The sequence below is a fragment of the Ornithorhynchus anatinus genome, chromosome X1 (genome assembly GCF_004115215.2).
Source record: "Ornithorhynchus anatinus isolate Pmale09 chromosome X1, mOrnAna1.pri.v4, whole genome shotgun sequence".
NCBI classification, from domain to species: Eukaryota; Metazoa; Chordata; class Mammalia; order Monotremata; family Ornithorhynchidae; genus Ornithorhynchus; species Ornithorhynchus anatinus.
In genome coordinates this window covers 82,241,006-82,263,774 of record NC_041749.1, presented here as the reverse complement: position 1 = coordinate 82,263,774, position 22,769 = coordinate 82,241,006, and the positions used below count along the sequence as shown (strand labels likewise).

Genomic DNA, 22,769 nt, shown 5'->3' with positions numbered 1-22,769 from the left:
TGTCCAACCCGATATACTTGTATCCACCCCAGCGTTTAGTGCAGTGGCTGGCACAAAGTAAGTGCTTAATAAATACCTCAATTATTATTCTTATTATTATGATAGGTTACACACCCTTGCCAGGAGTTCTGTGTTATCCACTTCAAGCTTTTGGGTGGTGAGCTCTTGGGTGGAAGCCAGCCAGTTCTAAATGATTTGTTTACATCTAGTTTATCAATTTAATCTAAAGCATCCAATTTGTTCCAGGTAAGATCAAAGTAAGAAGTTATTTGAGCCTGTCAGCTATCTCCTTTTCATCCCTGAGTCCCCTCCATCTTCAGGTGGCCCCTCCAACTTCCTATCCAATTTCCTGCTTTAGATACATTCGAAGACTCTTTTGTTATTAGCTTTGACATCTTTTGCAAGGTGCTCTTCAAACTCCTTTTTAACCTGCCTAATTTTCCATATGTGCCTGGCTTCCTTTCCCATCACCGCTAAGAAAATATTAAAGTTTATCAAGTTGTGGCCATTATTGCAGAGTGATTCTCCCACGTATATCTCCTCACTAGAATTAAATTGAGTTTAGCTTTTGTCCCTTTGGCTCCATGATTAAGTGCCCCTCCGTCATCTGGCCTATCCACAAACCTCGAATGAGAGAGATAAGTCGAGGACAATGTCAAGATCACAGGCTCATGAGATAGGATTGTGGTGTTGTCTACAGGTGTGGGAAAGACAGGGGAAGAACAGCCAACTTATATCAGGCTACTTGAAGTCTCCACACTATTACCGTATGCCCTCGTTTCACAGTTTCCGCAATTTTAACCAACACCCCCTGCCCCCTTTCCTCCTCCTGGTCAAGTGGTCCGTAGTGTGTCCCTCCTGGGATATTTGTGCTTAAGTGTGGGATTTCTATACAAAGGTGTGCCTTTGGGGCTCCTCTTATTGGGGAAGATTTTTATACTACCATTTTTGTGCCACACCCCTGCCCGCATGTCCATCCTGGTCCTTCCAGTAGGGTTTATAACCTGGCAGCACTGGATCTCATTGGTTTTCTTCCCATTACCAAACCTCAGAGATGCCAGTTACATCAGCATCCTTCCTGTCCATCAGTTTTCAATGCATCCATTTAGTTGGTTAAGCTCCTAGCATCGATGTAGAAGCATTCATTCAATATATTTTGGCTTTGCTTTCTTTTGCCCATTTCCACAGTTGCCAATTTCCTTATTTGATGGGCACTGTGACCTGCCTTCATCATTTTCCTCAAATGTTCAATTTGATTTCCTTTGATTCCTCCCCTGCAGCACTCCAATTTCCCCGAGCCACCTCCCTTCCAGGAGTTGAATGTTTTTCTGCACCCACCAGCACTTCCCCCTGTGTTCAGTTTGAAATCAGTTTGAGAAGCAGCATGGCCTAGTGGAAAGAGCATGGGCCTGGGAGTCAGAGGACCTGGGTTCTAATTCCCGCTCTGGCCTATGTGTGTTGTGTGACTTTGGACCAGTCACTTAACTTCTCTGTGCCTCAGTTACCTCATCTGTAAAATGTCAATCCTACTCCCTCCTACTTAAACTGTGAGCCCCAAGTGGGATCGGGACTGTGTCCAAACTGATTAACTTGTATCTACCCCAGCAGCTTAGTACATGGCTTGGCAATTAGTAAGTGCTGAACAAGTACCATAAAAAAAAATTTTGATTTTGATTCCAACAGCCAGCTCTATTTTTGGATCAGGTGAAGTCTGTCCTTCCACTACACGTTCCAGCTGCTTCCAAAGTTCCCCTAGTTCCATGTATCTAAACACCTCTTCTAGGCATTTTTTCATCTATAAACTGACTCTCCCTCTCCATCTGCCTCTGGGGCCCTGCTCATGGAACCAGCTGCATTTCAGAGAATGCTGTCCTGGAAATTTTGGACTTCAGTCTCCTTTCGGCGTGGCTCAGTGGAAAGAGCCCGGGTTTGGGAGTCAGACGTCATGGGTTCGAATCCCGGCTCCGCCACTTGTCAGCTGTGTGACTGTGGGCAAGTCACTTAACTTCTCGGTGCCTCAGTTACCTCATCTGGAAAATGGGGATCAACTGTGAGCCTCACGTGGGACAACCTGATTACCCTGTAGCTACCCCAGCGCTTAGAACAGTGCTCGGCACATAGTAAGCGCTTAACAAATACCAACATTATTATTATTATTAGCTCTCCTTCTGAATAATAATAATACTAATGATGGTGTCTGGTGAGGGCTTATGATGGGTCAAGCACTATTCTAAGCACTGGGGTAGATACAAGTTCATTAGGTTGGACACAGTCCCTGTCCCTTATGGAGGTTCACAATCTAAGTAGGCCTCCAAGGGCCTATCTACCTATCTCCTTAGCTCCAATATCTTTTTATGCAGCAGGTAAGTCGCTACACAGTCCTAGTTACTTCAGTGATAGTCAAAATATCCCCTACCGTTATCTGTTTATCCCTTTCCTGAGAGGACCTCCCTTTGCCTTCGGTGCAAGAGGTCTCAGTGATATCGATGGAGCAGGTGAGAGGGGTCCCATCTAAGCCATTTTCTGTTTTCCCTGTTTCAGGGCTTTCTTTCTCGTAATGTCACACCTCTCTACTTCCCCTCTCCTCCACCATCAAATCGAGCTCTGATATTTCAATGTAGAGTTCAATCTCTTCTGGAGGATTTCTTCGACAAGATGTACTAAGCATTAAGCTGTTTTGGGGTTTGTTTGTTTTTTCCAGAAATAGAGAGTCCGGTCCTTTGCAAGGACAGATGTATTTGTGGGTAATATGTCATTCAAAACACTAGTTCCACCTAATTGTACATCAAAATTTCAGTCATTTTACAATACAGTTCTTTGGCTGATAGTTGTTGTTACAGAGAGATGCTCTATTGTTCCTATGTTTGTACACCACTGTGCCTATTGGTTGGGGATTCATTTATTTTACAGTATCTAGGTCATGTAGATTGAATGTTACCATGATATTAAGGACATTTTGGACCATGGAGCTGTGTCATTTGGAGACAGAGCCTTGATGAAATAATAGCCCAGGTGTCAGTGAGATGACTAATGCTCATTATAAAAACTTATTTGTTACCTGGAAGGACACCAAGGCCAAAAAACCAATTATCTTTAGCATTGTAAAGATCCATTTGCTGCTAAACTCAAGTCTGTTCAAAACCAACCTACAATTTTGTTCTCTCGTGAACATTACTGGCATTGTATACTGCAGTCATGGACCCGTTTTACTGAAATGGTGGAATATTTGCTTTTAAAGGGCAGCCGCTGCTTGTGGGAGAGAGTGTGATCGAACAAAGAGAGCGCTGTCCTGTTTGGGGCAGGAGGCCCTTTAATGAAAGTCGGAAGGAGCACGGGCCTGGCAGGCAGAAGAACCTGGGTTCTAATCCCAGCTCTGCCACTGTGTCCAACATGATTAGCTTGTATCTACCTTAACGCGTAGTACAGTGCCTGAAACATAGCGAACGCTTAAGAAATACCACAGAAAAAATGGGGTGGGTAAGATACCTGTGTTCAGCCAAGGACACAGTGCTCACCTCCCTTTTTCCCCCACATTCACCAAAGAGATTTCATCATGAGAAACCTTGTGAAAGCTCATGTTGCTAGCATCTTAAAATCAGGACTCCTATAATCTGTTTAAGCTATGCAGGTGAAGAGTCGTGTAAATCTCTCATTTTGATTAATAGTGAACCGCCATGTCCTAGTGGCTTGACCATAGGCCCAAGAGTCAGGAAACCTGGGTTCTAAACCAGGCCCTGCCCCATGCCTTCTGTGTGATCTTGGACAAATCACTTAACTTCTCTAGGCCTCAGTTTCCCATCTCTAAAATGAGTAAAAACCATTCCCCCCTCCCATTGCCCTCCCTTAGACTGTGAGCCCCCTGTGGGACAGAAACTTTTATTTTTCTTAATGGTGTTTGGTAAGCATATACTATGTGCCAGGCACTGAACTAAGCACTGAGGTAGATACAGGATAACCTAGTTGTGTAGCATCCATGTCCCACATAGGGCTCACAGTCTAAATTCCCATTTTACAACTGAGGAAACTGAGGCCCAGAGAATTGAAGTGACTTGCCCAAGGTCACACAGCAGACAAGTGGCAGAGCCGGGATTAGAACCTAGGTTCTCTGACTCCCAGGCCCTGCTCTTTCCACTAGACCACACTATTTCGCCGATCTGTCTGATCTGATTATCCTTTATCCACCTCAGCACTTAATACAGTCTTTGGCACCTAGTAAATGCTAAACAAATACCACAATTATTAACATTCTAATTATTAAATTAATCCTTGCTGCGACCATGCAGTATTGAATAGATGATATAGAACATCACTCTTCGGCAGAGAAAAAGCCAGCATGGTACAACACTGGGAGACACTCAGCTCTTTTGGTGCCAAAGCAGGAATTGTGTCCAAGGCTTGAATATCCCACTGAATCATGACTCCTTCTCTAAAAGAAACGCAGCTGACATTTGGCCAATAGCACCGTGGCCTCACTAAGAGCACTATGTTTCTTTCTCGGGCTTGGAACAAAATGGACTCTGCAGGTCTGCAGTGATGAGAATTACTTCACCTCTCTGAAGGGCTTCCATTGTTGTTAGGAAAGAAGTGATGATCTACCTTTCCCAAACATTTCAAACCATCCGGCCATTATCTTCTCACCAGAAGATGCCTTCCTGGAAAATGGTTCAGCTTTAACCTACCTCTGTCTCTCTCCTCAACACTCAGGTTATGTTTGAATGGGTACAGCAACCACGGCTGTCTTTAACAATCAGTGGTATTTATTGAGTCCTTACTATGTGCAGAGCACTATACTAAGAACAGCGATGACCAACTCTTTATTTAAGCATAAGGGAGGAGTGTTGAGAACCAGGCATCAAGAGGGAGGGGCATTTAGGGCGGAGCGGGAGGAGGGGGTGATTTTCAGGGGAGATGGGGAAAAGGTGTTCACCCACCTGATCTGCCTGGGCAGCCTATGAGGAATATATCAGGAAAGATCGGGGTTCAAAGGTGCAGAGTCTCTGTAGCAGCCTGCACCCCACGGGGCCACGCAGTTACTGCTTGTGTGGAGCCAGTGCCCAGCAAAACCCAGTCAGAAAGTGGTGCAGCATCTCTGTGGCCCTGTGGGGTGGAGGTCACTGCAGAGGCTCCAGAGTTCTGATCCCTGTCTTTTCCCCAGTGGATCCCAGACTGGGTGGTTGGATTGGGGTGGGGGTGGGCTCGGGAAGTGGGAAGATGGCTCCTCCTCATGGGACTTTGGGGGTGGGTGTGACAGTGACAATGTCCTCTTCCTCCTCCTGTTGCTAGTAGGGATCTCCCTGCCCTAGAATGTAAGCTCCTGAATATCCTCAATTTATTTACTTATACTAATGTCCGTCTCCCCCTCTAGACTGTAAGCTCGTTGTGGGCAGGGAACATGTCTACCAACTCTGTCATATTGTATGCTTCCAAGCGCTAAGTACGGGACATAGTAAGTGCTCAATAAGTGCGATTGACTGACTGAGGGCCGGGACCGTGCTTACTAACTCTATTGTGCCCTCCCAAGCACTTAGAACAGTGCTCTGCACACAGTAGGTACTCAATAAATAAATATCATTGATTGACCGATTGGCAGGGGAGTAAATGTGGAGCCAACATGTTGGATTCAGCTTCGGTCCCTCTCCAGACGACAGGTAGGTCAGGGCAGATCAGCTGCGGCTGCCTGCCCTGTCCAAAGAGCTGAGGGGGCAAAGCTAATGACTTCAACCCCTCGGTGCCAACCTCAGTGCCAGTCTCCTTTCACCCCCGAGGAGTTGGCCTCTATGTTTGTCTTTCTTCGGGGGTAACTGAAAAAGAGTTGGCATTCTATTCAGCTTGATTGAAGAACAGGTGAAGCAAGCAGGATTGAGGAGGTATTTATTTTGGATACTGGGTTTCATATTGTGGCCCTGCTTTGTGTTTTGAAGTGAAAAGTTAGAGTATTTCCCTTGAGTTCCCTTATGTTAGTCATAATGAGACAAGCAATTTATTTGTAATGGTTTAAACATACAACTCTTGAAAGATAATTGTTTTAAATGCACCTTTATTTTAAGAGAAAAAGACTTGGCAACTAGAAAACATTCAGCAGACTGTGGGAAGCTACTGACAAAAGGTTCACTTTGAAATCAACCAAGAGGAAATGAATTTGGGGTGTCAATCTAGTAAATATTGTCTGGGCCAACACTGTGAATTATCTAGGTTCCTCCTCTGCCTCCCACCCTCTAACAGTGGGTGTACCTCAAGGATCAGTTGTGCATCCCCTTCTATTTTCCATCCACACCCACTTCCTTGGAGAACTCATTTGCTCCTACTGTTTCAACTACCATCTTTAGACAACATCACTCTCCTCTACCTCATGAGCCCGTAACCTAGGCATTATCCTTGACTCATCTCTCTCATTCAGCCCACATATTCAATCTGTTACTAAATCCTGTCAGTTCAACCTTCACAACATCACTAAAATCCACCCTTTCCTCTCCATCCAAACTGCTACTATGCAGATCCAAGCACTTATCAAAACCTGCCTTGATTACGCATCAGCCTCCTCCCTGACCTCCCTGCCTCCCATCTCTCCCCACTCCAGTCCATACTTCACTCTGCTGCCCGGATCATTTTTCCACAAAACATTCAGTCCATGTCTCCCTACTCTTCAAGAACCTCCAGTGGTTGCCTATCCACCTCCGCATCAGACAGAAACAGTTCATCAACTTGCCCCCTTCACCTTGTTGATTTCCTACTACAGTTCAGTCTGCACACTTCACTCTTCTAACACCAACTTACTCAATGTACCTCGAGCTTGTCTATCTCACTGTCGACCCCTTCCCCATATCCTCCCCTTCACCTGGAACTCCCTCCCCTGCAAATACGACTGATCGCCACTCTCCCCACCTTCGAAGCCTTATTAAAATCACATCTCCTCCAAAGGGCCTTCCCCAGTTAGGCCTTCTTTTCCCTCACACCTCTCCCTTCTACATTATCCTTGACCTTGGATTTGTCCCCTTAAGCACTAGATATTCACCCCCCCCTCAGTTCCATAGCACTTATGTACATATCCATAATTTATTTATCCATAGTAATGTCTGTCTCCCCTTCTAGACTGTAAGCTCCTTGTGGGAAGGAAACGTATCTACCACATTTGTTGGATTGAACTCTCCCAAGCGCTTAGTACAGTGTTCTGCGTACATGTGCATTCATTCACTGATCTAGATAATTCATTTTTTAAGATACACTTTAGCCCAACTGCCTGGATATTATAGAAGATATCTTTGTAGGCTTGAATTATCCTGTTTCCTTGCTAGGGAAGCCCGAGAGCAAGTCTAATAACTAAGGAAATGGTTTCTAGCCTCAAGAACCTGAATTTAACTTAAACCCATCAAGTTCCATATCAAAGTTTTAAAGGACTCTTTTTTTCCCAATCCCTTCATGTGCCATCACTCAACTCTTATAATTAATAGTGTTGTAGAAAATAGTTCCTTTAATGCAAAAAGTAATCTCTTCTCCCTCCCACTTAGATTGTGAGCGCCATGCAGGACAGGACTGTGTCCAACCTAATTAACTTGTACCTACCCCAGTCCTTAGAACAATGTTTGACACATAGTAAATGCTTTTTTCAAATACCAGTAAAAATAAATCAGTCATTCAATTGGATTTACTGAGCAATTACTGTGTGCAGAGCTCTGTATGAAGTGGTTGGGAGAGTATTCATTCAATCGTATTTATTGAGCACTTACTCTGTCCAGAGCACTGTACTAAGTGCTTGGGAGAGTACAACACAAAACTACACAGACAAATTCCCTGCCCACAATCATATAACAGAGTTGGTAGACATGTTTCCTACCCACAAAGAGCTTCAGCGTTTTCCTTGACAAGTTCCCCCCCACATCACTGGGCACAGATCTGAAGAGGCAAGAGTTATTTTTCCCCTTAATTTTTCCTGGTCAGTCTTAGGTCACTTATGTAGTCCCCTGTGTGGTTCTGTTGGACGGTAGCAGAGTTGTGTAGGAGTTGTAGGAGCGGCTGACCAACCTTGTGGGACAGGGACTGTGTTCGAGCCAGGGATTGTATCTACCCTGGCACTGAGTTTGGTGCTTGGCACAGAGTAAGGGTTTAGCATCATTATTTCGCACGCTTCCCTCCTTCCCTTCCTACCTCAGGGATGGTTGCTTTCCATACAGAACCCAGCTGCATTCACTTCGGCTGAAAAAGTCAACCAATTTTAGATATAGCAAGTACTCTGCAGGGTGCCTTCCACTTTTATTCACGTTTATTGTTTGGCAATGGATGACTCGCCTAGATGTATTTAGTCGGGGTAGCTGTTCTGTCAGCGGCAACATCTTCCACAAAAAAGACCGTAGCTAGGCGTGTACATCTGTATGGGGTCAGATCTGAATTTTCACAACAGTCTTTAGAAGTAGAAATAGGAGGAATTCAAAGTTGATTTAAGTGTTTAAAATGGCTGATTTAAGAGCTGGGCTGCTTAAATGGTAGATCACCTTAGAGCAACTCTGCCACGCTTCAACAGCTAATAGTTTCTAATGGAACCCCAAGTTTCCTCTCATCTGCCAAATGCAGCCTCCTATTTTATTGCACATTTTTCTGTTTAATCATATTTGAAATCTGTTAAGGAAAATAAGCTTTCCGTTGTAATTATATCCAGTGATTGGAATTTCTTTTTATATTATGCTACAGTTTTCCTTGAATTTGGCATAGAGGATAAATTCAAGCAGTTCCTGGACCAGCTACATGTGTGTATTTCTGCCAAATGAAGTGAGAGGCTTAGAAAGGGAGGGGCAAGGGAGAGTGAGAGTTGAGGGGTTTGCCCCTATGAGAGAAACCATATTGAAAATGATGGTTAGGTCCTTTGCTAACTAAGCATTTTCCTTTGCAGCTGAAAAAAAAGAATAAAAGGAGTAGGACATCATCAAGCAAATGATATAATTTTGCCATTTTATAGTTCAACCAATTGCCAGATGGAATGTGAGTGGGACATTTTGGGACAGTTGGCAAACTCATTTGTTCTTAGATTTAAGACAACCCCCTAAAATGTGATGCTTTTAAATGGAAAATGAATTCGACATAGCAAATCACAATCTCACTCACTCCTCTTCACTCCCCCCTCACTCACCTCTACAATCTTACTTTACCCTCAAACACCTACATTTACCTTCTCCCACGCTTTTGAATACTGGCCTATACATTTTCTCTCCGGGACATACTCACTGTAACAGAAACGCACTCTCACACTCACCTTGTTCCCCTTCCTCTCAACGTTGGCGGAGACCGCAACCATCCAGGCCTCAGGCACGGGGGTTGAACCCCATAGAAGCGTAGCTCTCTCCAAGCCAAAGAATCTGTGGATTGTCTTTGAGCTCCATGAGAGCAGAAATCACGAAAACAAAACAAAACAAAAATCCATATTTTGAGTATTGCTGTGGCGGAAAGTCTCACAAACAAAATAATTGACCCAGAATGGACTCTGATGCATGGAGCTGAGTGAGCAGTGAACGGTCTGGAGAGGAAAGTGAAAGGCAGGCCAGATTGCTAATGGCAGCAGCGTATGTGCTGGGTGGAGTCATACCCATTTTAAGATGGCCCACTGCTTTGAGCAACTAAAAACAGAACCAGAATCTCATCTTGCTCCCAATGCAATAAGGTAAACTGATCCAGTTCTTACATGACTTCAATTCAGCCTTTGCCAAGGATACCAGGCAGGCTCAGTCAAGTCGACTGAGACCATTATCAATTCTCAGTCAGGCGTTTCTCTGGGACACAGATTGTCTCTAGTTCTCACTCCTCCCACAGAGAATATGGTTGAATCAGTGGAAAATGAGGGCTGGCAAGGGCGAGGCACTGGGCAATAAGCTCGATTTCTCTTTCACGGAGGGGTCAAGAAGTGTGTTTCCCCAGATTTCAGGCAGCTGGGTCTTTGCCCTTTGGACACTTGATATTCATCCCACCCTCAGCCCCACAGCACTTACATACAGATTGGTAACATTTACTTATATTAATGTCTCTCTCCCCTTCTAGACTGTAAGCTCATTGTGGGCAGGGAGCATGTCTACCAATTCTATTGTACTGTACTCTCCCAAGTGCTTAGTAAAGTGCTCTGCACACAGTAAGCGCTCAATAAATACCATTGATTGATTGCTTCCATTGCTTTAATCTCCTTAGGCTTTAAGAAAAGTTTGATGTTACTGGATTGTAATGAAGATTTGATTTTTAATGCCAAATTTCATGCCCTTTTTTATGGTGTTAGTTTAATACTTGCTATGTGCCAGGCACTGTATTAAATGCTGGGGCAGATGTAAGATAATCAGGTTGGACACAGTCCCTATTCCACATAGAACTCACAGTCTTAATCCCTGTTACAGTTGAGGAAACTGAGGCACAGAGAAGCTAAGTGATTTGCCCAAGGTCACCCAGAAGATGAGTGGCAAAATTGGAATTAGATCCCAGGTCCTCCGACTCACAGGCCCGTACTCTTTCCAATAGGCATTGTTGCTTCTCAATTCATTGTCATTTCTAAGTCTCCTTTCCTTTCTTTGAAATCAAAATGCAACATGCATCATTAAAGTGCCAGGACTGCTAGACTGTAAACTCCTTAAGGGCAGGGATTATGTCTACCAATTCTACTGTGTTATACTTTCCTACGCACATAGTTCAGTGATCTAAACACACTAAGTGCTCACTAAATACCAACAATCGCTTGATTGAGACTTGGATATAACTTCTTCACTCACTTCCAGTCTAGCTGAGGAATCCGTAGGTACCTGATGATTTTTTCCATCTTGCCATTTTGAAACCTATCTTCTGAATAGAATTCATCAATGACCTGGTCAAAAACCGGTAACTTGCAACCCACCTAGAGAAGCAATGTGGCTTAGTGGAAAGTGCCCGGGCTTGGGAGTCAGAGGTCACAGGTTTTAATCCCAGGTCTGCCGCTTGTCAGCTTTTTGACCTTGGGCAAGTCACTTAACTTCTCTGTGCCTCAGTTACCTCATCCATAAAATGGGAATGAAGACTGTGAGCCCTACGTGGGACAACCTGATTACCTTGTATCTACCCCAGCGCTTAGAACAGTGCTTGGCACATAGTAAGCGCTTAACAGTTACCAACATCATTATTATTATTATTATCATTATTATTATTATTATTACCTAGTTAACCAGATTCATTCTCTCTCCCTTTCTTTTCAGGTGCAAGTGGGAAGTACACCTCAGGACCAAAGAATCGTGGGATATATTTCCTGCACTCACTTGCATGCTCTGGCAGGTACGACACTACCTAATCCTTAATTCTTTGGACTTCATTTACTGCAAGAAGGGAGTGCAAATAATTACGTCTCCTCAATTCCTTACATTAGGGTGTACGAGCAGAGTCAAAAAGTAAAGCGAGGAAAGTGGGGAAGGGAAAAACAGCCCCCTACCCAGTGAGTTTGAGATTATTACACTTTGCTATATAATCAGGAGGCTATAAATCCCCAAATTTGTCAAGATGTAGCCATCTCAGATTGCTGCCCCCCAAAGAGTAGGCATGGAATCGTTTCTATCACTTGATGATAGATAGTTATGATGCAAAAACTTCACACCTCAGAAAAAAAAAACCAGGTTAACCAGAGCTTGAATAGCTATTTCCAATGGGAGGTCAGTACTCTAAAATGCATCCTTCCCACAAAGATCTGCAGCATCTCCGTTCTCAGCTTTAGGAGACCACACAGCCAAAAGAGCTTCAATTTCTTAGCCTTTATTCCCTCCACAATAAATGATGTATTTGCTATCTATATAGCTGCCATATCCTCCATCGTTATCACTGAACCCACCAAAGATGAAGATCTTAGGAAATGCTATCTCCTTCCCCTATGTTCTCAAAGAGAGGACATGTCTAGCAATTGGTAAATTTCAAATCCAAAGCCCCTTTTTCTTCAGATCATAAGATAGTTCTCCCTCCAACAGGATACTACAGCTCCTTTAGATTCCATAACAATCTTGCCTCAAGCAGGGAAATGGAGCCATTTACCAGGGGTGTAATGTTTACTTTATCTTGCAAATAGCACCGACAAAGAGGTTGAACTGAGCTCCTTCTAACATTGTATTTTGCCTCCGGGGATCTAAAGCAGAATTTACCCATGTTTATCCTTTCCAAATTTGGCTTTGTAGGTGCTTATTCCCGTAGTTTCTGGTTGATTATTCTTTGGGGGAATATCGCAGATTGATGCAAATGGACAGCATGATTCCAATGTTCCTGCTGCTGCTGCCTTCTCCACTGTTCCTCGCTGCGCATGTTATCCTCTGAAAGCTCCTTGGCTTCTTTCCCAAGAGTACAAGTCCATGCAGGCCTCATCCTTCTTGTTGCTATTTAAAAATCAGGAAGACATCCTTATTATTAAGAGTGAAACAAGAGCAGATTCATTCATTCATTCAGTCGTATTTATTGAGCACTTACTGTGTGCAAAGCACAGTACTAAATGCTTGGGAGAGTACAATATAACAGCAAACTGACACATTCCCTGCCCGCAATGAGTTCGCAGTCTAGAGGGGGAGGCAGTCATGTCTCGCATCCATGGAGTAGCTTGGTTCTGTCTTGCCCTGTAGATTCAAGGAACCTGAGAACGAGGTCTAGGTCTAGCTCTCTGCTCTGCGTGGGGAAATGTCTAATAAATGTAAAGTGCGAAAAGTAGAGTAGGTCAATCAATCGTACTGATTGAGCACTAACTGTGTGCAGAGCATTGTACTAAGCCCTAGGAGAGTATCCATTCAATAGTATTTATTGAGCGCTTACTATGTGCAGAGCACTGTACTAAGCACTTGGAATGTACAAATCGGTAACAGAGACAGTCCCTGACCTATGACGGGCTTACAGTCTAATCGGGGGAGACAGACAGACAAGAACAATGGCAATAAATAGAATCAAGGGGAAGAACATCTCATTAAAACAATAGCAAATAAATAGAATCAGGGTGATGTACATCTCATTAACAAAATAAATAGGGTAATGAAGATATATACAGTTGAGCAGACGAGTACAGTGCTGAGGGGATGGGACGGGAGAGGGGGAGGAGCAGAGGGAAATGGGGGAGAAGAGGGTTTAGCTGTGGAGAGGTGGGGGGGGGGGCGGTAGAGGGAGCAGAGGGAAAAGGGGAGCTCAGTCAGGGAAGGCCTCTTGGAGGAGGTGAGCTTTAAGTAGGGTTTTGAAGAGGGGAAGAGAAGTAGTTTGGCGGAGGTGAGGAGGGAGGACGTGGCCCAGTGGTCATCGGTGGGATAGGCGAGAACAGGGAACGGTGAGGAGGTGGGCGGCAGAGGAGCGGAGGGTGCGGGGTGGGCAGTAGAAAGAGAGACGGGAGGAAAGGTAGGAAGGGGCAAGGTGATGGAGAGCCTTGAAGCCTAGAGTGAGAAGAGTACAGTATAACAAAGTCGGTATTCACGTTCCCTGCCCATAAGGAGGTTACAGTCTAGAGTGGGAGACAGACATTAATATAAATAAATTGTGGATATATATATAACCGCTGTGGGGAGTTCTTGTGGAGGTCCACTTTTCCTGATTTTAACAGCTCAGATTGGTATTTGAGTCTCTTCCGGTTTAGGGTGTGCGCCACTGTGGAAATAATGATTTTAGGAGTTGCTAGAGTGGGGAAGGTTAGGGAGAACAGCCTCAATCTCCAACTGATAGGAGAGGGGCCCCTTCGGAGACTCGGGTCATCTTTCATCCTCTGCCTATCCCCTCCCATTCCCCTCTGGGGCTATGGCAGTATTCTCATACCCTATATTGAGCAAATTCTGAAGAATTTGGGTGACACCTCCCTGATATGTGGCCTGTACGATAATATTACTCTGGTCCTCAGCTCCAGATGTGTGGCTATCTTCACCTAGGGAAAGTACTGTAGAAGAACTCAGCTTGGAACCTTGGCTTCTTACAGTGTGGCAACAGTTTTAGAGAACTCGATAATATTATTATTATTATTATTGTATTTGTAAGTGCTTACTTTGTGCCAGGCACTGTACTATCAGGTTGGACACAGTCCCTATCCCACTTGGAGCTCACAGTCTTAATCCCCATTTTACAGATGAGATAACTGAGGCACAGAGAAGTAAAGTGACTCACCCAAGGTCACACAGCAGACAAGTGGCGGAGCCGGGATAAGAACCTTTTGACTCCCAGGCCCGTGTTCTACCCATTACGCCATGCTGAGCTTCACCCTGAGAAAACCACCTACGTGATGATGGTGTCTCCTAGCTGCCAGAATTAGTTTGCTGTGGGGTAGGGCCCCGCCGTGAACCACACAGCAGCTTTTACTGACCTTCTCTGGCTTTAGATATCGCAGCAGGGGATCAGGTCAGGCTGGGCCGCCTCGTCCCAATCCAGGGACCCTTAGAGAGCTGAGGCTATTTCTAATAATAATAATAATAATAATAATGTTGGTATTTGTTAAGCACTTACTATGTGCCAAGCACTGTTCTAAGCGCTGGGGTAGACATAGGGGAATCAGGTTGTCCCATGTGGGGCTCACAGTCTTAATCCCCATTTTACAGATGAGGTAACTGAGGCACAGAGAGGTTAAGTGACTTGCCCACAGTCACACAGCTGACAAGTGGCAGAGCCAAGATTCGAACCCATGACCTCTGACTCCAAAGCCCATGCTCTTTCCAGTGAGCCACGCTGCTTCTCCGGGAATACTATTTCTAGTATTCCCGTCCCTTCCTCCTCCTCTTCCAAATGGCAGATCCAGTGGACTTGGGGAAGCTCTGGATCTCTCCAGAATCCTGGGGTGTATCTCCATGCCAGCAGTTCCCCCTGGCATGGAGTAGACACCACTGGGGCACATGAGGGTCAACCGAACCCTCCTTGGACTCTGACCTGAAAGCCTCTACCGTGGCTCTGGAGTGCCTCAAAGCCAACGTGGCTGGAGAGGGCCTCCCAACTCGGCAGCTTGGTGAGACAATTGTGTGTGGTGTCAACACAAAAGCAGTCTGCAGCTTCTGGCAGTACTTGGCGTTGGGATCTGTGGTTTGTTGGTGGGTCAGCACCACTCATTTGAGTTTCTTTTTTTAACCATGGATCTGGCAAGCTTGCATACATTTGCAGGGCCTGACAGAGATTGGCACAATAGCAACTTTAGCCCTCTACTTCTTCTTAAACACTGAAATAGTCATTTCAACTAGAAATAGAGGTTTTTTGCCCCTTGGAAGAACAGCTGGATTATCTCATTCTTTCTCTCTTCCTCCACCCTCTCTCCGTCTCTCCATCTCACTCTCTTTCTCTCACTGTTTCCCCTCCCTCCCTCTCTCTCTATTTCTCCCTGTGGTTGCATTAACTCTGGAGAAGCTGAGCCAACTTGCTCAATTGGAGAACAGGAGGAGAATGCAGTGTGATGAAAATGGGGCATCTCATTTGAATGTTACTCCAAATCTCATTATGCAAAATCGTCTTGAGCCGCCATGGGCCACAAACTTCAAATCCTGCACAGGCAATTCTCCTGTAACGTGGAGTTATGTCGATACAAATTAGGGAACACTTAGAGTACACATTACACTACAATACTCACCCCTTAACCGGCACGACACGCATGTGCCCAAACATTTCTTCCAATATCACATTGCATTTTATCCAGATAGACACATGATGTTGGAAGAACGTTAATTCTCTAACAGCGTTCTACCGAAAACACATGTGCTATAGAAGAACTTACCGTATTCGACATCCACATGGCCCCTGAATTCTGAGTTACTTTTGATTTTGCCATGATATTCGGAGAGATTTAACCAATGTATGTGAGGAAAAGATCGCTTCCATCAAAGAAGCTTCCTGGCTACTCTGTTCACAAGATCTATGTAGTAAAATTTCAGGGAGAACCCACTCCCCGCCCACAAAAGTGAATCCCTAATATACAGGAAAATACACTAATTAGGAATATACAAATGAAATTTCACTGAGCAGAAATATTGGCCTGAAGTTGCCTTGCTCTTTTGAGCCTCATTAAGAAGTTACCAAGAGACGGAATCTATTAGAAGAACTACCAGTTGGAAGTGGTCCAAATTCTTAGCCTGGTTTTTCCCTGCCAATTCCAGCATAAATTGTTAGCAAGCTTATGCTCTGTTTAAAAATATTATTTGTTCTGTTTAAACACATTTCTACTACTTCAGCTACTACTCTATACAGAGTCAGATATGTTATGGGCTTTGTTTTGTGAAATTATACACTTGCTGAAACATTTTCCAGGCTAATGCATGGGTAAACTAAATACAATAAAACACTTGAGGCTGGCAGACTTGAGATGATTTCATGTATTTGGGATTGGGGATTTTTCTGAAGGAGCAGAAAAGTGCTTTTTTTAGTGGACTTTTATCCTCGTTGGAGAGATTGGGGCATCTCTTCATTCTGGAGCGCTTGAAGCTTTTTAAGTGATTTGAGCAGTGAAGTCATTCAGTGACCTCCAAGTCCAAAGTTTATATCAGGTCAGAAAACACTCTGCTGCTGTCTTCCAAACAGGCAGAGAAATCTGGCTCAGCCTGACAACCTTGCCTTCAGGTTCAAGTACGCATCAGTTGCGGTAACTCTGTAGTGTAGCGGGAGGAACTCGGCCTTGTCGCCTTTGGGGGATTTCTCCTCCCCTGCTCACCCAAGCCCGTATGCTGGCTGGTCTCTCCCCAGAGGCAGAAGGGAGATGGACTGTGAGTTGAATTCCCCAGCTCCTGTGCTGCCCGCGCAGAAAGCGGAAGGCTGTAATGGGGTTTGCAATCAGTCACAAGCCTCACATCATCCTGGTCCAGAGAAACGGGGGCCTATTTTTAGAGAATAGCTGGAATGATACCTTCAACGCACATAGCTCTGAAGAGAGATGGTAGCCAGCACATAGGAAGAGGCAGGAATTTCCCGGCTGCATTTTAGTGGCATAACTTTCTTTCCCTATTCCCTCTTGGCTGTTTTTACAGCCCTCCTCCTCCCGGTGGTCTCACTAGCAGGGCCGCTGCATGGACTCTTCCTTTCTTGGGGCTCCTTTCTCATCCTTTCTCCCAGCCCTGGCCTCATGAGAGCCCTGCTGCCATTCTTCCTTAGATACCACTGTGGCACTCTGTTAACAGAGACGTCATGAGGCAGAACAAGAAAGGAACCGTGCTCACTTATCAAAGATGGATCCATTCTTCAGGGGGATGCCCCTTTTGTGCACGAGTTAACCCACTTCATCATTTCTATCTTTGAACTTTGGCTCTATGTTTTAAATGATCTGTCATGCTGGACTTTCCAGGGCAAGAGAAGGTTTGTTTTCCAGGCTGCTTGCCCTTGGGTAAATCTTACTAGTGTTGGCAATGGAATGGAAAACTACAATAACTTGGAGCTTTTCCAAATGTGCCTTTAGCTGATCAAAAGCATTTCACATATCAAGCTGAATAAGAAACTGGAACCTGCCCAACCCTGAAGAGATGGCCATAGCTGGCCAGGGAAAAGGTGTCTAGAATCGGGAAAGCATGGAAGCCCAGGAGGATATACTTTACCCCCGGATGCTAATCTCTTCATCGCTCATGGTTTCTGATGGGGAATCTCCAATCACGGCATCACTTTAAAACAGGGGTCTTGATTTTTGAGGTCTGAATGGGTGAGTTGCCCTGGAGTTCAAAGGATATGCCGAGACAGCAAAATATTGGAGTACCTTCCCATTTCCCACTTGCTCTCATGATCTTTTAACAGTCTGTGGGATCCAGTGCTCATGGATTTATGAGTAAACCACTAGAGCACTCATCGTCTCTAAGAGCTTACAAATTGTGGTTGGGTTATAGATTTTGCCTCTGCTGGAATGTTATCTCCTGCTGCAAAAACAATTATGACTCGGCTTCAGGGCTGTGTGTGTATGTGTGTGTCTGGGTGTGTGGAGAACTATTTTAAGAGACCTTAACTAAGTCCTCTCCTGAAAATTAAGATTGGTTCCTACTCCTTGGAAAGCCAGCAGCCTACTGGATCAGCCACAGGATAGTGACAATTCCTTCCTCACTTCCTTTTAATGATTTCACCAGCAGCTCCATAGATGGTCTTCTTGCTTTGTTTGTTGAATCTTTTATTGTCTTTAACTGTTTTAGAATGTCTAGTTCGTGTGTTTTTCTGATCTTTCTTGTTCAAAGAGAACCGGTGGAATCTGACATTGTTAAGAGGAGATAAAGATTGGATAGCATGATATGCTTTAAGTTTGTTTTGGATCAGTTTCACCATTTCCCCTTTTGCGTCCGTGCCCTCCTGCTGAATTCTGTTCCATTTGAGGAACTGGGCCGCACCCATTTCGTTGCTTCATAAGCAAGTCACCTGACTGTCACTAATGCTTCCATCTCTTCACCTTTCTGCTTTTTTCTAGTTTTGCTAAACAGTTCCTATAGTGACACTTTCCACATCCTTTCAGGTGTCATTCTCTTCTGTGTGACCCTTCCAGTGAGAGGCTGGAAGAGACAAAGGTCTCTTTCACAGACTTCACTTTTGGACCGGAACCCATCCCCCATTTTCTGTTCAGACTGGCAAGCCTCGGGGTGTGTGGGACACCTTTGTTCAATGGGCCATGTTGGCCAGTCAGCCACAACTAGATATTGGGCAATGCCAGCTGCTCATCCTTCCACCCCTGCCTGCCTGGACCTCATCATAAAGTCCCTTTTCTTGGGTAAATCTGCTCTCCCCTTGCCAAGAAGCCTCTCGATACTGTTCCTGTGCCCTGTTCTCCGGGATGTTCAGATTTCCCAAACCTGACTCCTTTCAACTTCATCATATGTTATGGGTGTTTGCCCTTTCCTAAACTCCTTTGATAAGGAGTGGAACAATGTACCTGTAAGAAGCAGTGAAGGATTTCTTGGATCAATAACCCACCTTAAATAGTGGTTTCAACACAAATATAAAACCATAATCAACATGTATGTCGGTTTAGGAAGGTCAGTAGTGGTTTACAAAATATTTTAAACTTGCCTGGAATATTCATACATATTTATATACAATGTATTTATACGTGTGTGTATGTATATGTGTGTTATACACATAGGTGTACTTTTCACTCTGTTTTTATCTTTGTCTCTCTCTTTCTTACACACACATATCCTCACTCACATTTGTCTGATTTACTGATACTTTAGCTTCTAAATAACTCAGGCACCCAAGTGATGCAACCGGCCTATTTCGGTAAGTGACTGTGTTGTAGAGTTCTGCGTGGGCTGGTGTTTTGGGACCCAACCCAGATTGGTCTGAGCCCTGGCCAAGCTCAACAGGCACTGAACCCCTAAAAAGGACCGTTCTACCTGCACCAGGGCCAACTTGTCAAGGGGCCATGGCCCCCTTTCAGTGCTGCACAGGGCTTTGTTTCCACGTGCAGCCTATGGTCCTGCTCCACCTCCAGCAGGAGCGGCATGATGAAACCAAAAAAAAAGAAGAAATTGAAAAGGGAATTGCACCCCTTTCCCTTCCCTCACTGCTTATCCTGGCAGCAGGGCAGGTGTGCGGAAGGAGGGAGTATCTGAGCCTAACCGAACCCGACCGGATTTCGGTCTGGGTAGGCCCAACCTGACCCCAAAGACTGAGGTCCCATGGGCCCCACCCATGTGAGGTTCAACTGCCCAGTGGGGAACAATGCCAATCACATCCCCCTTTTCACTTCTGGGGACAGAAAGGATAACCCTTGTCTTAACATGTTTGTCCCTTGGAGGTTGAACAAACTGTCTAGAGCCTTCTTACCCCCCTAGAACTGGAGGAATCTCATCATGAGGTGCTAAGAGCCCGTGTGCCTGACTCTCTATTGTAGTTAGGCATCCAAGGAGGAAAGCAGGATCTGTAGCGGGTGTTTCATTCCACACCTCTTGCTCCATTGCCATCCATCTGGGGGAGAAGGGCGCTCCTGCCACATGGGAGTCAGTTATAGGCAGTCGCCTTCTGAAGGACCTTCTCCTCATCCCGCCTGAGGAGCCATGCCACATGTGCAGTTCATGGACATCTGGTTTGTACACTGTGGCATGTGGCTCTTGCGACTTTGATAAGGGATGGAGTCAGCCCCAAAATGCTATTCGGACAGTAGGCGCTTAGCCCTCTGTGTCCCGGTTGGAGTGGTTTTCATCGTACTCTGGCCTTCTTGTTTTCTACTCCCTGTAGGAGACAGTACCATTCGATGTGAACAACTGGATCTGCTTCAGGATTGGCTGGCTGATTTTCGAAAATCTACCTCCTCCTCCAGCACAGCCAATCCAGAGGAGCTGGTGGCGTTTGATGTGATCTGTGGAGATCTCAACTTTGACAACTGCTCCTCTGGTGAGACATCTTTCTTTCCCCTCTTCTTTATGATGCAAAATCAAAACTATGAACCTATGGTGCCCCCAGAACTTGAGAAAATGGACTTGAAGTTTGGCCTTTAGACATCAAGAAGGACATCCCGAGGACTGGGGTGACCGGAAACTGGAATGGGTTACTGAGTGAAGTCTTGAACTTCTTTAAGACTGAGGCAGGGGCACCCATGTGCCCGGAATGTTAGGTGACGTCTCCCTATGGGAGAAGGAGGGCCAGGTGACTTTAAAAGGCCTTTCCAACTTGAGAATGGGGAATTCTGTGATTCTCCAAAGAAAAAAAGTCAGCCGCAAGTCAGTCCTTTCCTAGATTAGCCCTCTGAAAGTTTCAAATTCAAAGATAGGAAGTTAACCTTCTGCTCAGCATGATTTGGAATGGTCACCTTGCTGAGATCCTAAGTTGTTAGATGAAAGCTAACACATTCCCCGCTGTCTGTTTTGCCTATAGCCTCTGGATGATAAGCTCCCTTAGCATATGTGTCACTAATTTTTACACTGGAGGGAGACAATCCCTCAGTCGACAGATTTATTGAGAACCTGCTGCATGAAAGCCTGAAGGAGGTCCTGGGCGGGGGGCATCACAAGAAAGCAGGAAACCTAACACTTGCTCTCAATGTGCTAATATCTAAGAAGATCTGATCCAGACTTGTGCCAGATGTTAAAACAGCATCCAAATGAAATCTCAGTTGACGTGGAGCAGCATGGCCTAGTGGAAAGAGCATGGGCCTGGGAATCTGAGGCCCTGGGTTCTAATCCTGGCTCTACCACTTACCTGCTGTATGACCTTGTGCAAGTCACTTAAGTTCAGTTTCCTCATCTGCAAAATGGGGAATCAATACCTGTGCTCTCTCCTATTTAGAATGTGAGCCCCATGGGGAACCTGATTATCTTGTATTTACCCCAGCGCTTAGTACAGTGCTTGGCACATAGTAAGTGCTTAAATATAATTATTATTGTTATTAGTTATTATTATCATAATTGACAGCAAATGACACTAAGGAAGAAAGCATTGCCTGTGATGTTTAATAAATTCACCACCTATCAGAGATGGATGTAAGGCTCAGAAAAGAGCCGCGGCTTTGGCACTCTCTAGAGGAGGAGGAGGAGGAGGAGGAGGAGAGGAATTTCTTCCTCTGAGCTCAATTGGTGAAGATTTAAGCCTTACTGAAAGGGTGGGATCCTTTTGCCTCCAAGAAAACAAATAGACAAACACAAATGGGGACATGGAGAGCATAAATAAACCTGTAGAAGTATTCATCAAAATGCAAATGACAGAAGCATTATATATGAAGATATATTTAGACATATATCTTCATATATGCATGTATATATGTGTATATTCAATCGTATTTATAGAGCGCTTACTATGTGCAGAGCACCGTACTATGTATATGTGTGTGTATATATATATATATATATATATAAAATCAGTTTTGAAATAATAGTTCCTAGAGTGAGTGCTGTGATAGGAACCAGGTAATCTAGGAAGGTTTTCTGCAGCAGGTAGTTTTTTTAGTAGAGCTTTGAAGAGGGAAAGGAAATTGGTTCGGTTAGGAAAGATGAGCATTACAGATTGGACAGAATAACATGGAGGCAGCACAGACCTGCCCTAATTGTAAGATTTTTCTCCCCTTGAGCCTCAGCTATTTATGCCCTGAGCTCAGAGGTAGAATCCTCCTCCTTAAAAGAGAGAGCCACAACTGTGTCTCTTTCCCAAGCCTTGCAACCATTTTGGTTACCTGATGAATTCATCACGCATCATAGGTGGTGTTTCTTTTGATTAATCAACCAATCAATGGTGTTTATTGAGCGCTTACTGCAGGCAGAGCACTGTACTTACCACTTGGGAGAGTACAATAGAACTGATATGTCCCTGCCCACATTGAGCTTACGGTCTAGAAGGGGATGCAGACATTAATAGAAATTAAAAATGTATGGATGTGCACATAAATGTATAGATCTGTACCTTCCTTTTGGGTGTGGAGGCTCCTATATTGGAAAGGAAATGGCCAAGCTACTCCTGTTTTAACTATCAGTATGGGTCTAGATCAATCCTACTTGGTGGGGGATCAAGAGGTAGCCACCACATCGCAAATTTGCTATCTCTCCAGGGGCTCCTATGCTTCAGCTACCTGGCTGGAGTTCCATGTGGGAGTTTCCCAGGGGCTTTAATATGGTGGGGATGTGTGGGGGCGGGGGGAGGAGAGTAGGTTTAGTCATAATGGGGGTGAGTGAGATTGAAGCATAAAGTACCCAGTTCATGGGTTCTAATCCCGGGTCCGCCACCTGTCAGCTGTGTGACTTTGGACAAGTCACTTAACTTCTCTGTGCCTCAGTTACCTCATCTGTAAAATGGGGATTAAGACTGTAAGCCTCATGTGGGACAGCCTGATTACTCTGTATCAACCCCAGCGTTTAGAAGAGTGCTCGGCACATAGTAAGCGCTTAACAAATACCAACATTATTATTACCTAGTTTGAAGGAGCT

The 22,769-nt window shown here is 44.8% G+C and overlaps 1 protein-coding gene across 3 annotated transcripts in view; it reads left to right on the top strand.

Moving 5' to 3' along the window:
• Window positions 1–22,769, top strand: part of SMPD3 (sphingomyelin phosphodiesterase 3) — a 170,345-nt gene that overhangs the window by 123,838 nt on the left and 23,738 nt on the right. For 2 of the 3 annotated variants that reach the window (XM_029050603.2, XM_039910135.1), the window contains exons 3-4: window positions 11,190–11,265; window positions 20,095–20,250. In XM_029050603.2, the coding sequence (XP_028906436.1) occupies window positions 11,190–11,265; window positions 20,095–20,250 (232 nt within the window). The remainder of the gene's footprint in view (window positions 1–11,189; window positions 11,266–20,094; window positions 20,251–22,769) is intronic. The other variant, XM_039910136.1, reaches the window with a different exon arrangement.